The sequence below is a fragment of the Osmerus mordax genome, chromosome 15 (genome assembly GCF_038355195.1).
Source record: "Osmerus mordax isolate fOsmMor3 chromosome 15, fOsmMor3.pri, whole genome shotgun sequence".
In the NCBI taxonomy this organism is placed as follows: Eukaryota; Metazoa; Chordata; class Actinopteri; order Osmeriformes; family Osmeridae; genus Osmerus; species Osmerus mordax.
Genome location: NC_090064.1, coordinates 15,243,016 through 15,256,486, shown reverse-complemented (window position 1 = coordinate 15,256,486; position 13,471 = coordinate 15,243,016). Strand labels below are relative to the sequence as shown.

The window sequence follows — 13,471 nt, the reverse complement described above, 5'->3', positions numbered from 1 at the left end:
TAGTTTACACTATAGCTCCGTTGAGGCAGTCTGAATGCACAGTGATGTAAACCCACCGAGATTTTCAAGGCCTGGAGAATTTAATATGATTTTAGACACGTGAAGGTGACCCCTGTTCTCCAACCAATGTTTCACTGATTGTTTCTTTTCATTTTTTATATTCTTCACCACTTCTAATCTACCTCATTACAAACAGTCATGAAGCAAGAATCATTAATTAATATTGTCACAACAAATTAGCAATGGCAACATACAGGGGCAGGCAGCCATTTAAAGACAGACAGACGCTTCCAAAAGGAGAGGAGGATATGAAAACATTTTATTCAAGGAACTGATTAACAGATGAGAGAGCTGCCAAACGGGTTACTGTCTCTGTGTTCTCCATTTACACCACGGTGGTCTAAATTCTACAGCGGTTCATTTTGAAAGCCGTAAAACCCGATGAAGTCCTTTTATTCACATTGTATCCACTGTGCTACCAGACTTGGTTGATATTCAGAGTGAGTCTGGGGGGGGGGGGAGAGAAAATGAATTAGACTTCTAAAATCATGGAACAATAATGTTTTCGCATTTAAAGGGACCACTTTGTGCACGGAAAGGTTAGAACCATCATGAGCTGTCTAATACTTATGCAAAATATGACCTATAAGTCTGTTAAATCTATTCCTCCGCGTCAGCACACACATTTGTACAGTCCTGTCAGAGGAGCCCTAAGGACTGTGGAATGAGATGAGGTCGAGTCGACTCACCTGTTAGGCAGCAATCATCCATTACACAGAACCATGATAGTCTTGACCTACAGTCTCGCTCAGACACAGTACTACTGAATGAATCTCCTGTTGTATTTATTTCTACTGACATCTGTTCAGTCTCTCTCCCCCTCTCTCTCCCCCTCTCTCTCTCTTTCCCTCCCCCTCTCTCTCGCTCTCCCCCTATCCATCAACACACCTTGTCTATCTATTTCTCTCTCTCAATACCATTTTTTTTTTTTTTTTTTTTTGGTCCTGGGAACATGCGTGACTATAATCATTCCTGAAGAAGCCCTCACACTTCATTAAAAGCATAATCAAGTTCATTACAATTTCATAGACGCTCAGGTACCGAATGGCTTCCGATAAATCATGGCTATTGGTCCCGTGTGCTGCCGTGAGGAGGTTTATCTCTGATGCTCAGGCAGGGAGAGAGGAAGAGAGGAGAAGAGGAGGACTGTCCGTTTGGCCTTTAAATGACCTTCCTCTCAACCAGACAACTACTGTCTTTGTCCCCCTCTCTCAGGCACAGTCAGCCACGGGAACCTCCCAGGGCCCACAAGCAACTTGGGACTGGAGCATGTTACACAGCCCTCATTTAGGGTGGTTAGCATGTTCATTTCAAAGCAGATTACTTTCATTTCATAGCCGATAGAAACATGTTACCTTGTGTAAAATCAAATGGTAAAAATCCCCATGTAAATAGATAACACTTTAAAGTAAAATCAGGCAATACAAATATTCAGTCATTTTCTATGTAATGCAGAAATACGTTGTTTCTCGCTCAAAAACTTACAATTTCATCTATGAGCTGTAGGTGTCCCTTTCTCTGGACCTAAAGGAGGGGAGAGGGGACTGAAAGGGCAGGGGAGAGCGAGCAGGAAAGCTGAGGAAGGAGAGAAGAAAAGAGAGGTAGAGAGAGTCAAAAGAGGGAGAGCTGACAGGGAGAGATGAGGGGCAGGCAGTGGGGGGAGGGGGGGTGGTGGATGGCAAGCAGGGAGGATGGAGGGAGCTGGGGGAGAGGTGGGGTGGGTATAGAGGCAAAACCTCAGCGGAACAAAGGACCTTCAGGATTAATTAGCCGTCAGATTGGTTGCAGGGCACCGAGGCAGGCTGTGAAAGGAGGCGTTAGTATTCAGGGAAGACCTGGCCCTAGACACATGCCTCATATTTCAGACCGCCTGCCCCCCGTGTATCCCCGGACTAACTAACAGTCGCAGTGCGCCGCGCCACATCACGCCAGCCTGTCCCGCGAGGGGACCCAACTCTCACCGTTATGGATGTGCTGCCCTGCGCTCGCACGCGCTAGGATATTAGCTTAGTCCACTGAGCAATACAGAGGCAGACAGGGGTCGTGTTTGTAATGCATATTTTTACATGATATTTGTGCCACTGCAGTGTTTATATGTCAGGGCTGCTCAGATTTTTTTTTTTAAAGCACATATAAACAGTCCCCTTTCATTGCGTGATAGTTCAGCACAGTCCTGGTAACTTCCGTTACCGGTGTCTACACTCTCTCATGTCTACACTCAGTCAACCATCTGACCTAGCCCACTGCTACCTTAATGCAAGTTTTACCTGCGTTGTCATTGCAGGGTTATAAACTTGGCAACCTTTTGATCGCCTCGCTTCCTGCAGGGTGGGAGGTGTTAAACCATGCATACAGATGACAGTGTTTAAGCCAGTTTGGTAACGATGACTCATAATAGGGGAGCCTGACCCTGACTACTGTCAGACCACTTAAGGGATCAGATCTGAGCCAGTGCTCCCTAAGACGATGTCTGGGATCAGTGCAGTGATAGGAGGTAATAACACATTCATTTTCTCGCTCTGAACTTCGGCACGCAGTTGTGTGGGCGGACCTGCCGATGCTCAGCTCTGATTGGTTATACCCAGATGTTTTCGTAAGACAATATTTCCATTATTTTTTAGAGACAAAAATAGTTTTTTTTTTTTTATTACTCTTTTCTTTTTACAGTTCTTTCCTTTTTACATAACTTTCTCCAAGGTGTCTGTGAAGGAACTTTACTTTGTAGACTTTGCTTGTGATGTGTTCTCACACACACACACACACACACACACACACCTACGTCACTGCCTTGCTCACCTCTCTCTCTCCATCTGCACACACCTGGATTCCATTCGGCAGGTACACCGGAAACCCATTTCCCCTCCTCCTCCCCCTCCTCCTGCCCCTCCTCCTCCCCCTCCCCACAGGTGACCCTCAGGGCCGCTCACATCCAGTCAGGAGAGCCAGCCGTCTGAGACGATGGAGGGACTGGCTCTCTAATGGTGAAACCCAGTGGTGTATGGAGGCTGGTACATTAGGATGAATGAGTAATGACCCAGTGCTCTCTGTTAAGGAGGGGGAGACTCCAGCAGGATTTCAGCGAGTCTCAGCCCCCTCTGGTGGGAACAACCAGCTGGGCGGCATCGCTCGGATTTAAAAGACGAGGCAGCGGGGGGGTTGTTTGTTTTAACCCATCGTGCTGCCTTCAGGTCACATGACCCAAAGGTTCTTAACAAACCATCGTTGTGTTTACCCAATTTTACCCAATACAAAAACAAATAAAGACAATTTTCTTTTAACCTTTGCAATGTGGGGGGTCTGAGACAGCCCGACGGTTAAAAGAAAATGCTTCACTTTGTTTTTGTATGAGGTAAATTTGTCGGTGGGTCACAATGACTGATGGGTCGGAATGACCCGAAGATAACACAAGGGTTAAGGGTGTTTGTGTTTTTCTCGCTGGTGATTTGTGGATGTTGAGGCATGTGTTTTTACAGGTTGTTTTATCTTGGTTTAAATGCTGTGTTAAATGTCATTGATGTGATGTCGTCTCCGTAGGAGGTTTTGAATTTGTCGAGTATTCATAGTTTCACACGTTCGCATAATACACAGGTCCGCACACACCAAAACACACACAAGCGCACACAGTCGTTTTTAACCTTACCGCAAACGTTTACCGGAACTGCTTGTCAAACCTATCGTGTCTGTCGGGTTTACAAACTATAGGTCCCAAATCACGTCAGTGGATGCTCTGGGGCCATCTTGGCTGTTCAGGATCTAAAACTGATCGATAAGTCAGGATGACAAGGAGGGAGAGACACTTCGGCGTAACTTGTCCCTGGAGGAGGAGCCCATTACAGACACACTGATCTCTCTCTCTCTGTCCCTTTTTTCTCTCACTCTCCCTTTCTTTCTTGCTCTCGTGTTTTATTCTGTCTCTCTCGTGTGTGTGTGTGGACGTGAAGGGCCGAGAGATGGGTAGAGGGTCTCACCATTTAGAGGTTTTTCAGTACAATTGTTTGTTACAGTGTAATTCTGACTCGGCAGTCTTCACGAGATGGATTAGTATTCTGTGTGACGAGAGCAGGCGGCATCCATCTTGTTTATATGCGACTGTGACGAGGCTCGTCCTGCTCAGGTATTTGCATTCACATGTACTGTGGGGTGAGAGGATCACATGATCATACAGCAGGGGAATGTACACTTTGCTTGGCAGAAAGGATCACACTGAAGAGCTTCTTCTGGTGAGGCCCTGTCTTGAGGGAAGTACACTTCGTCAGTTCAACAAACATTTTTGTTTACATGAAAGTTGAAACACAAGTATAGTACAGCACGCACACACATTTATTCAATGTTTGTTTCTTCAGACCTAGATATACATCTTTACTTAAATTTGCAGTGCCTCGAGTCTAATTAAACGTTCAAATACAAGGGCTAATATGAAGTTATTTGAAACCATTTTAAATGCGTTAAGTTTGTCTGCCTTGTCTGTGGTGTATTGTGCGTCATTTTCTAGTTATTTACCCAGAGCTTGCATTTTCGGCTTTTCTTAAAAGAACATCAGAAGAGGACCTTTTTGGCCTGTGTCCCACACACAGCCCTACTTCAGGCTTTTGTTAAGAAAGACACCATCAATATAACCCCAAAAAGGAAGTCATCAACTTGCATAACACACACAGTCACGGTATCAGTAAACACGCACAGTCACCGCTGTCTTCAAACGTTAAACCTTAGCTGACATTACTACAACACTGACCAGAACATAAACACAACATTAATAAATCACAATCAGAACATGAATTTGAGGCACCCACAATCCCTTGCGCCAACAGCGAACAAACGTCCGCTCCCTTGAGTCGCTGCAATATGAAACAAATGTCAGATGTGGTGTTGTTGGGGGTGCCCCCAGATCATTGCTTCATGATAGATGGCTAGCCATGGCTGTCGGCTCCACCTTCATTTCACTTTCAGATGCAATAGGAGCTCTGTCCATATCCAGCCACGACACAGCACGGTAGCTGACACCAATTAACCACTACTCCTCCATCTGAACTAAAACGGTATTTTTGTCCCTGCTTGGCCGACTGGCACGGTGCTTTTCTGTTCTAATGCCGGTGATGCCACCAAGCAATCTGTAAAAACAACATAAAAACAACAAATCTGCTCACGTCTGTTTTCGGTCCCTTGGTTGCGGCGAGAAGGAGCGAGCGTGCGGTTGGCAGCAAACGAGGAGGAGCGTGTGGTTCAAAGACTGGAACCGGGGGGAGATTGAAGTTGTTGTGATTGCAGAGGTCAAGCCCAAAACGGCAAAGCTTGATATCTTCAAGAACAGCAGATACGGCTAGCCACTGGGTATCTAGGCAACGGTCAATAGAAGAGTCCTCGTGGAGGATGCCACCGCAGAACTTCACAGAAGCCGTCTGAATGGTTCCTTCTGTTAAGGAACATGAAAAGGGATTCTAGATCCAACCCCCCGAGATGCCTGAAGGCTGTGGTCGCTACATTTCCCGCTACTGCAAGAGGAAATCAAAACAACATTTGTATACAATTCTACTGGTTTTCGTGTCTGTTACTGATTTGATTTATCAAACGAAGATGAAAAAAAACAGTTGTTAGCGGAAAACATTTTAGCAATATTTTGGACCACTTGTTTTTCAAGGAAGCAGTTGTCAGGCACAATAATTTGAACAAAATGTTAAATATTTACATAAAAAATTCATAGTATAATATACTATTTGCCAGCTACCACACCTGCTACACCATTTCAATCAAATGGGTTTTTGTTTCTGAATGCTCATCCAGACCTCTAAAGAGATCATAGATATAGTCATGTGATGATTAAGGAGTCATCACATGACTGTATCATTTTCAGTCTTTCTTTTCTGTCTCCCTCCCTCCCACTGTCTCTCTCTTTACGCCTCCTGCTCCCTGCCTCCCTGCTCCCTGCCTCTCGCTCCCTGCCTCCCTGCCTCCCTGCTCCCTGCCTCTCGCTCCCTGCCTCCCTGCTCCCTGTCTCCCTGCTCCCTGCCTCTCGCTCCCTGTCTCCCTGCTCCCTGCCTCCCTGCTCCCTGCCTCTCGCTCCCTGCCTCCCTGCTCCCTGCCTCCCTGCTCCCTGCCTCTCGCTCCCTGCCTCCCTGCTCCCTGCCTCTCGCTCCCTGCCTCCCTGCTCCCTGCCTCCCTGTCTCCCTGCTCCCTGCCTCCCTGCTCCCTGCCTCTCGCTCCCTGCCTCCCTGCTCCCTGCCTCCCTGCTCCCTGCCTCCCTGCTCCCTGTCTCCCTGCTCCCTGCCTCTCGCTCCCTGCCTCCCTGCTCCCTGCCTCCCTGTGGTCCTCCTCAGATCACAAGCAGATTAATGAGCGATGTGTGAACAGCCCTCCCGGTCACTGGAGTAGCATCCTCCCCTCTTAGTCAACGAGATCCTCTCTCGTTAAAACCCCATCATCGCCCTTGTTGTTTCCTCTCCCTTCACGATGTTGCTCTGTGGATCTGTCTCTCTCTCTCTCTGTCTACTTCTCTCTCTCTCCCACTCTTTATCTCTCTCCCATTCAGAGCAAGCCCACATTCACAGCCACACACACATATACACAGTATCTCTCTCTCTCCTTCCTTCCCTCTCTCTCTTCCTCCATCCCTAGCTCTCCATCTCTCGGGGTAGGTCATGTTATCCTTTAGAAGGAGCCACTGTGCCAGCCCTTTGATGCATAATGTATAAAGCCATGATGTGTGTTCTACACCGTCTCTGACATTATCAAGTCATCCGAGCCATATCTCTTTCTTCATCTCCACAGGGAGGTCTAATCAAGGGGGACTGAGATCGGAAGGACTTAAACACTCTTCAGCCATTTTTCTCTCTCTCTCTCTCTCTCTCTCTCTCTCTCTCTCTCTCTCTCTCTCTCTCTCTCTCTCTCTCTCTCTCTCTCTCTCTCTCTCTCTCTCTCCCTCTCTCTCTCTGTCTCTGTGTGTCTGTATTACTTCTTCTTATCTCTTTGTCATTGTTCTCTCCTCCCTTTCTCTCGGTTTTCTTCATCCTCTTACCCTGTCCATCTCCCTCTTTCTCCTTTTACATGACTGGTAACGTGGTTTGTGATCACTCTGAAAATCATGAAATCATGCTCACAGGCAGAAGGTCAGAGTCAGACTGACGGATATTCAAAGGTCTGTTTCAACGTTCATGGACACAGGGTTTGTCTGGTTGCCAGGTTTCTCCAGTTGCCAGGTTTGTTCAGGTCTGTTTTCAGTTTTGTTGTCTCAACTGTCTTGTATGTTTGTTCAGATGGACAGAGCTGATGTAGGGTTTAGGGTTAGACCAGATCCACCATCAACCGATTAACATCTGCTTCTCATGGCCAGGATTCAAGCACTGAATTACGCAGCTTTCTGTGTTACTACTGTTATGATTGTCAATAACTTATATCACAGTAGTGTTCAATATGTCCTACTGTCAAATTCAGCCATCCAAATGAAAACATCAAAATCCTAATCATACTTTATACTGACAAGGCTGTGATCCTGTTCGGGGCTGTAAAACACACTGTGTCGTTTCCACAGCTGTGATACTGATGTTCCCGGTCATACCTGTGATGCAACATCAACCGAGCTGTCAGGGATCTGAGCTCTCAGCACATCTGCCCTGGCATGCTGACACCACAGAAGGTTAATGACGCTGTTCGTCTCTCCTCCAGCTCTCTAGGAAGCACTGAGGCACGCCGCAACACCAGGCCAGAGTGACAGTCACCTGCCACGTCCTCTCTCCACCTGCCCTGCCTTTCGGCTTCCTGTTCCCCAGCTGCCCTGAGCTGATGCCGTTGTAGCGTCCTGTCCTGCTGCCAGGGCCTGGTAGTCAGCATCGGCCTGTGATATGGATGGGCCAAATGGATTGACGTGATTTGGCAGCCTGCAGGGCTGCTCGTGGCTATGATATCGGAGACTTGGAACACCCTCACAATATGTCCTCCTGTCCTCCTGTCCTCATGTCTGTCCCCACTGGTGGTGGGGGAGGAGGAGGGGGGTGGGGCTCTACCCCAAATAACTAGGTCACCTGGAGCATCTCCAGGGTGCGTTCATGATAAAGAGCCCAAACAGCTTCCACATACCCTGGCTGAGGCCAGATCTTCTTTGGTCAGCCCCTCAGAGGCCCTGTGTGAAGGGCCGGGGAGGCCTGGCTGTGTTCTCTCCTTCTCTACCTCCACAAGACAGACAGAATACCCTCTCTCTCCGCTTCTCTTTTTCTTTCTTCTTCATACCCTTTCATCCCGTTTTTTCCTCTTCCTTCGCTCTGAACATCAAGACAGTGGCTGGGTAGGGGAAGCAGGCAGCAATGGTGGCACGGCCCCGACCGATCTGACTGGCAACTCCCTGCTGGTGCAGCTAAAAGCATGGCTTGGCGGAAATCTGTTCTGCAGACTGCAGGGCCATCTGGACGCAGCGCACAGAAAGGTTGGACATGGTTGGAGGCGAGCGCCAGACCAAGGGAGGGGGGGTGGGAAAGGAACAGGCGACAGCAGATCTGTGTACAGTTTGTCTTCCAGGGCCGTTTGTCACGCGACAAAGTCGTTGTTGTTTTTCATGTTCTGGCAAAACAAAGGGAACAGTCACAGCTCTACAAAAAAGTTGAAATATCTACATGTCTGTTCCAGTGATGGAAGGGGACAAGAGAGAGAGAGACAGAGATAAAGAGAAAGAGAGAGGAACAGCACAGGTTACAGAGAACAAACAAAGTGAAGAATATGTCTCGCTGCGGGTGTCTGGCACTTTGGGAATTTAGAAAAGCCCCCAAGGCAAGGTTCCTACCCACTGAATGGATATCGACTTTCAAAAGCCTCGCTCGCACTTTGCCAGGCGCCATGGATGATACACAGACCGGGAGACACGCTATTAAAACCTGGAGAATGAATTGTTAAATACCTCTATAAAGAAATATAAGACATGGCCCATTTTTATGCTTCCATGGCTGCCCTGCTAGACCCTGATAAGGTGGCGGGGGTTTGGAAACAGAGAGAGAGAGAGAGGGAGAGAGTTAGAGAGAGAGAGAGAGAGAGAGAGGGAGAGGGAGGGAGAGAGAGAGGGAGAGAGAGAGAGAGAGAGAGGGAGAGAGAGGGAGAGAGAGAGAGAGAGAGGGGAAGACATTTGAGGCACGTGAATGCGTTCTCTTGAACCGGAGATTGTGGGTGACAGTGTCGTCAAGCGGGGAGGAGCAGCCAGTCTGTGCCACAGGGCCACTTGCGACTGTGGCTTCCAACAGCCTCTCCTTCTGTTTCCACAGAGCAGTGTCTCTAATATAGACCATGTGGGAAGACAATCATCACCTATTCTCTCACTAAACGGAATTAGTTTAGTAGATCGGTTTAGTGGGTATATGGGGTCATTTTCAACTGGGTTTCAGATGTATTTGTTCTCAGTTTAATGTTTTTATCGTCGAATAATGGGAAAGTGACATTATTGTCAGTCCTCTTTTTTCCCACATTTACCCCTTACAAGTCAATGTAGTTTACCAGTCTACCTTCTACCCAACATAAAAACACACACACAAACAAACAAACAAATACACACACTTCCACCATCAGCCTTTCCTCCCTAGAGGAGCAAAGACTTCTGGGTCAGGGATCGGTGGAAAAAATTTCCCTGTTGACATTTGTGTTGCTGGCACAATATTGACTTGAGAGGACGGCAGGGCAACCAGGGAACCGACTGTGACATTCCCCGTTACCTTGGAGATAGATGCAGAGCTGTTAGCCGGCAGGTTGGACGGGTATGTACTGAGGAAGGTCATTTTTCAGCTGTTTTAGTTTTTTTCTTTGTTCTGTATGTGTCTAAATAAGTGTATTATAGTGATATAGAAAAACTTCTATATCACTTTCTTTTCTTAAAATCAAACTCAGTATTGATCGCTGTAATAAATCCATCAACATTTATTTCAATTCCTAATCATTTCAATAAATTCCCCAAAATTCCTAATAATTTCATATATGATTTCCCAGGGACCAGGTTTTATTGGACATCAAGACACTTACCTATGAGTCTCTCTGTCTCTTCGCTTCGGTGTCTAACCCCCAATCTTCACAGCTGTCTGTCCGTCACTCTGACAGAACTACTCTATTCAGGCACAGTGTAACTGTAAGGCTTCTTTCTGATTGCACTAAAACATTGTGTTCCTTCTCTGATGGTTAAAAGTGATGCCCAAGTTCTGCTGATTCAGCCCCAGCAATGTCTGCCATTCTCAGAAGACAGACGTCTTGATTTGCAAACGTCCTTTTTAGTCGTGGAATATAATTTTTTCTACTCTGAGAATTACGTGTATTCTGCGGTTTTCTTAAAGTTTCTCAAATCTTACAAACGGACGAAGATAGTTCGGGCTCTATCAGTCAGCAAACACAACCAATCACACACTCACACACACACAACAATTTACGTTGTGTGTGTGTTTAAGACCAGTTTAAGACCAGGTACTCACACGCTCATCTGAAATCGCTGCCTTTGTCAGTGCGTCACACAATACTTTTCTGGTGTTGCCTCACCACACCATACTGTTCTGGTTGTTGCCTCACCACTGCAACCCCATTTTGTGTTCAGTCTTTCCTGTGCGTGTCAGGGAAGGGAAGGATGGATATTGAGTAGCTCTCTCCCATTGATCTCGAGCCCTAGTGTCATGTTGGGCTTCCCTGGCTGGGAAACAGCTGTCGTGAAGTAGAACCACACCACCAAAGATGAAGTGAACTCACTTGACAAATATGCTAAACGACCACCTGGATCAATCTGACTGAGAAAAAATTAGTTTTGATTTGTCAAACCAGGCCCTAGCCATTTGCACTTTTTATAACAACGGCATGTCAGACTGGATGAGGGGACCAAATAATTCCTGCCACATTACACTTAGAATGAGGGTGGAAAGAGGCTTATAAAGACAGGGAGAGGGATAAAGAATGAACACGAGCAGAAATAGATAGACTGCAGGTTAGAGGGGCAGAAAGATGTGGAGAGGCAGAAAGAGAAATGAGAATGGCATTTGTGCAGCGAGTGTCACATGTAGCTGGATGGATCGAGTCATCTCTCCACCCCGGTCGTCTGAGGGAGGAATTGATAGACTCTGACTCGTGGTTTGGCTGAGAGTCACGACCCATGTCTGTCCTGCATCATTCTCCTGCTCTGCTGAGGGCTGGCAGATAGGAATGAAGTGAGAAGAAAAGAGGAGAGGAGGGAGGAGAGCTGAGGAGAAGAGAAAAGAAGGAGAGCGATGCATGGGGATGGGAGGACAGGACAGGTAGGAAGAGGAGGAAAGTTGTTGAGAGGAGTGAATGGAAAGGGAGACGGTTCTGTGTGGAGGAGCAGAGAGACAGAAAACTGGAGAAACGAAGGTACAGATGACAAGAGCAGAGGAGGCAAGCTGGGCTTCCTGCCAGCAATGATTACACCTTGACTCTGAGGGCCTGTCTCTCCTGCCTCTCTGCTCACCCCTCCACCCCTGTAATGTCATCAATAAAAATCGTCGGAGAGAGGGAACCAAGGACATGACTCCGGGTTACGTTGTAACCTGAGAGAAAACACAGTCAGCTGACGCGGTCAAACATGATGAATTTCTTAGATGTCACGTTCAGAGCGAAGGCTTCAGTATTCTTAACGCTGTGTGGCTAACGCTTCACCAGCAGCAGTCATGACGCTCAAAAAGTAAAGAGGTGCTGCGTAGTACTGTCAAAATCTTAGATAGAATACAACTGACACTGAGTTCACCAACAAAGTTGGGCTCTGTGCTGAAGGAAGCTGACAATGCAGGGATTATGCAGTGTGCTTGTAAGCGCTTAAGCAACTCTAATATGCTAGATGCTTCTTTCTCAAAGAGAAGACAAGGGTGGGTCAACTGGGTGAGTCACAGTTCAGTCAACGCAAGTGAACTAATAATAACTAAGAATAACTAATAATAACTAATAATAACTAATCCCTTCCTGTCTTTCACCCTCCCCCCACTCTCATTCACCCCCCCATGTCTCTATGCTCACCATCTCTCTCTGTCTCTCTCTCTGTCTCTCTCTCTGTCTCTCTCTCTCTGTCTCTCTCTGTCTCTCTCTCTGTCTCTCTCTCTGTCTCTCTTTCTGTCTCTGTCTCTCTCTCTCTTTCTTTTGTTCTCTCTCTCTCTCATTTTACATTTCAATGGGCTTTATTAGCATTAAGGAACAAATGTTCATATTGCCAAAGAAATGGTGGAATTACAGAAATAGTATTTATATTATTATTCTCTCTCTCTCTCTCTCTCTCTCTCTCTCTCCATGGTTCTCGTCATTGTCCTTTAAGCCATCAGCTGCTCTGTGGTGACGGCAGCCCTCCTCTCTGCAGCCCAACAGAACTGCTGGCAGGAGTCGTGGTGTGAAACCTGGATGATAATTACTACACACACTAACAGGCACTGGGGGTCAGGATGAGTTGAAACCAATGTGCACAGGTTGGCAACATCTGCTCAACACCCTGGGCTGTTAGAGGGAGGTGGATGGCTTCTACAGTACCCAGTGTTCGATGAAGCTCTGTGTTTGCCTATGGGTGTGGAAGTGTGTGTTACTGACGCTAAATGCACCAAATGCACAGATGGTTGTTCTGAATAAGCGTAACATATCTTCTGAACCATAAGCTTACCATAATGCTTTGGACTGATAGAATATTTCTTTATGATGCTTTATTATTATTATTATTATGTGTTTGTGTTGCTGAACTGGTGCTAGTTTGTCAGTATGCTGATCCAACTAAATCCTCTTTTTACTTCACTATCTTTTCCTCTTTGTCTGTCAGAGAAACCAATGAGGTTACACTTCCATCAGGACTACTGATGCTTATCTGGAATTAACTCAAATGAGTCTCTATGTTGTAAAGAAAGTTACAAAAACTTTTACCTTTAACACCCAATCTTTCCCCAGACTTCAGAGTCCTACAGGGTTGACCCATGATTTGGTCGTAGAAATAATAACATCATATATAATAATATCCTGCAGTAAAAATCCAACTTGTGCTTTTCCATGTTTGCCAAGACTCATAAAGATATGATTGTGTCTTTCAGGACTTTGCCGATTCAATATTCCACTTGGTGCGGGAGAAATACCTGGAGCTGGTCCATAGCTGCAGCCCTACGCAGGTGCGTCACAAAGCCCTGGCAGGCATCGTAATGACCAGAGGTATGGCACATTTCATTGACTTTTATATATCACTGTGAATTATTGAAGTGGTGCAATATGCTGTATATGTAATCAGTAGAGAGATAGAGTCCGAGAGAGAGATAGAGGAACGTAGAGAGAGAGAGAGAGTAAGAGAAAGAAGAGAGGTGGCAGAGAGACTAGTGCTGGTATCTTTGTGTGCACCTGCAGACCTCTCATATATACTCCCACATTGAATTATTTACCACCCATCCCTGAAGGAGAAGGAGGCAGACATGAGACCTACAGCATGTCAGTCATCCTAGTC

The 13,471-nt window shown here is 46.5% G+C and overlaps 1 protein-coding gene across 1 annotated transcript in view; it reads left to right on the top strand.

The window, feature by feature from the left end:
- The window catches only part of adarb2 (adenosine deaminase RNA specific B2 (inactive)), a 117,630-nt gene that overhangs the window by 84,138 nt on the left and 20,021 nt on the right, over positions 1-13,471 (top strand). The window contains exon 4 of the mRNA XM_067251933.1: positions 13,071-13,185. Coding sequence (XP_067108034.1) covers positions 13,071-13,185 — 115 coding nt within the window. The remainder of the gene's footprint in view (positions 1-13,070; positions 13,186-13,471) is intronic.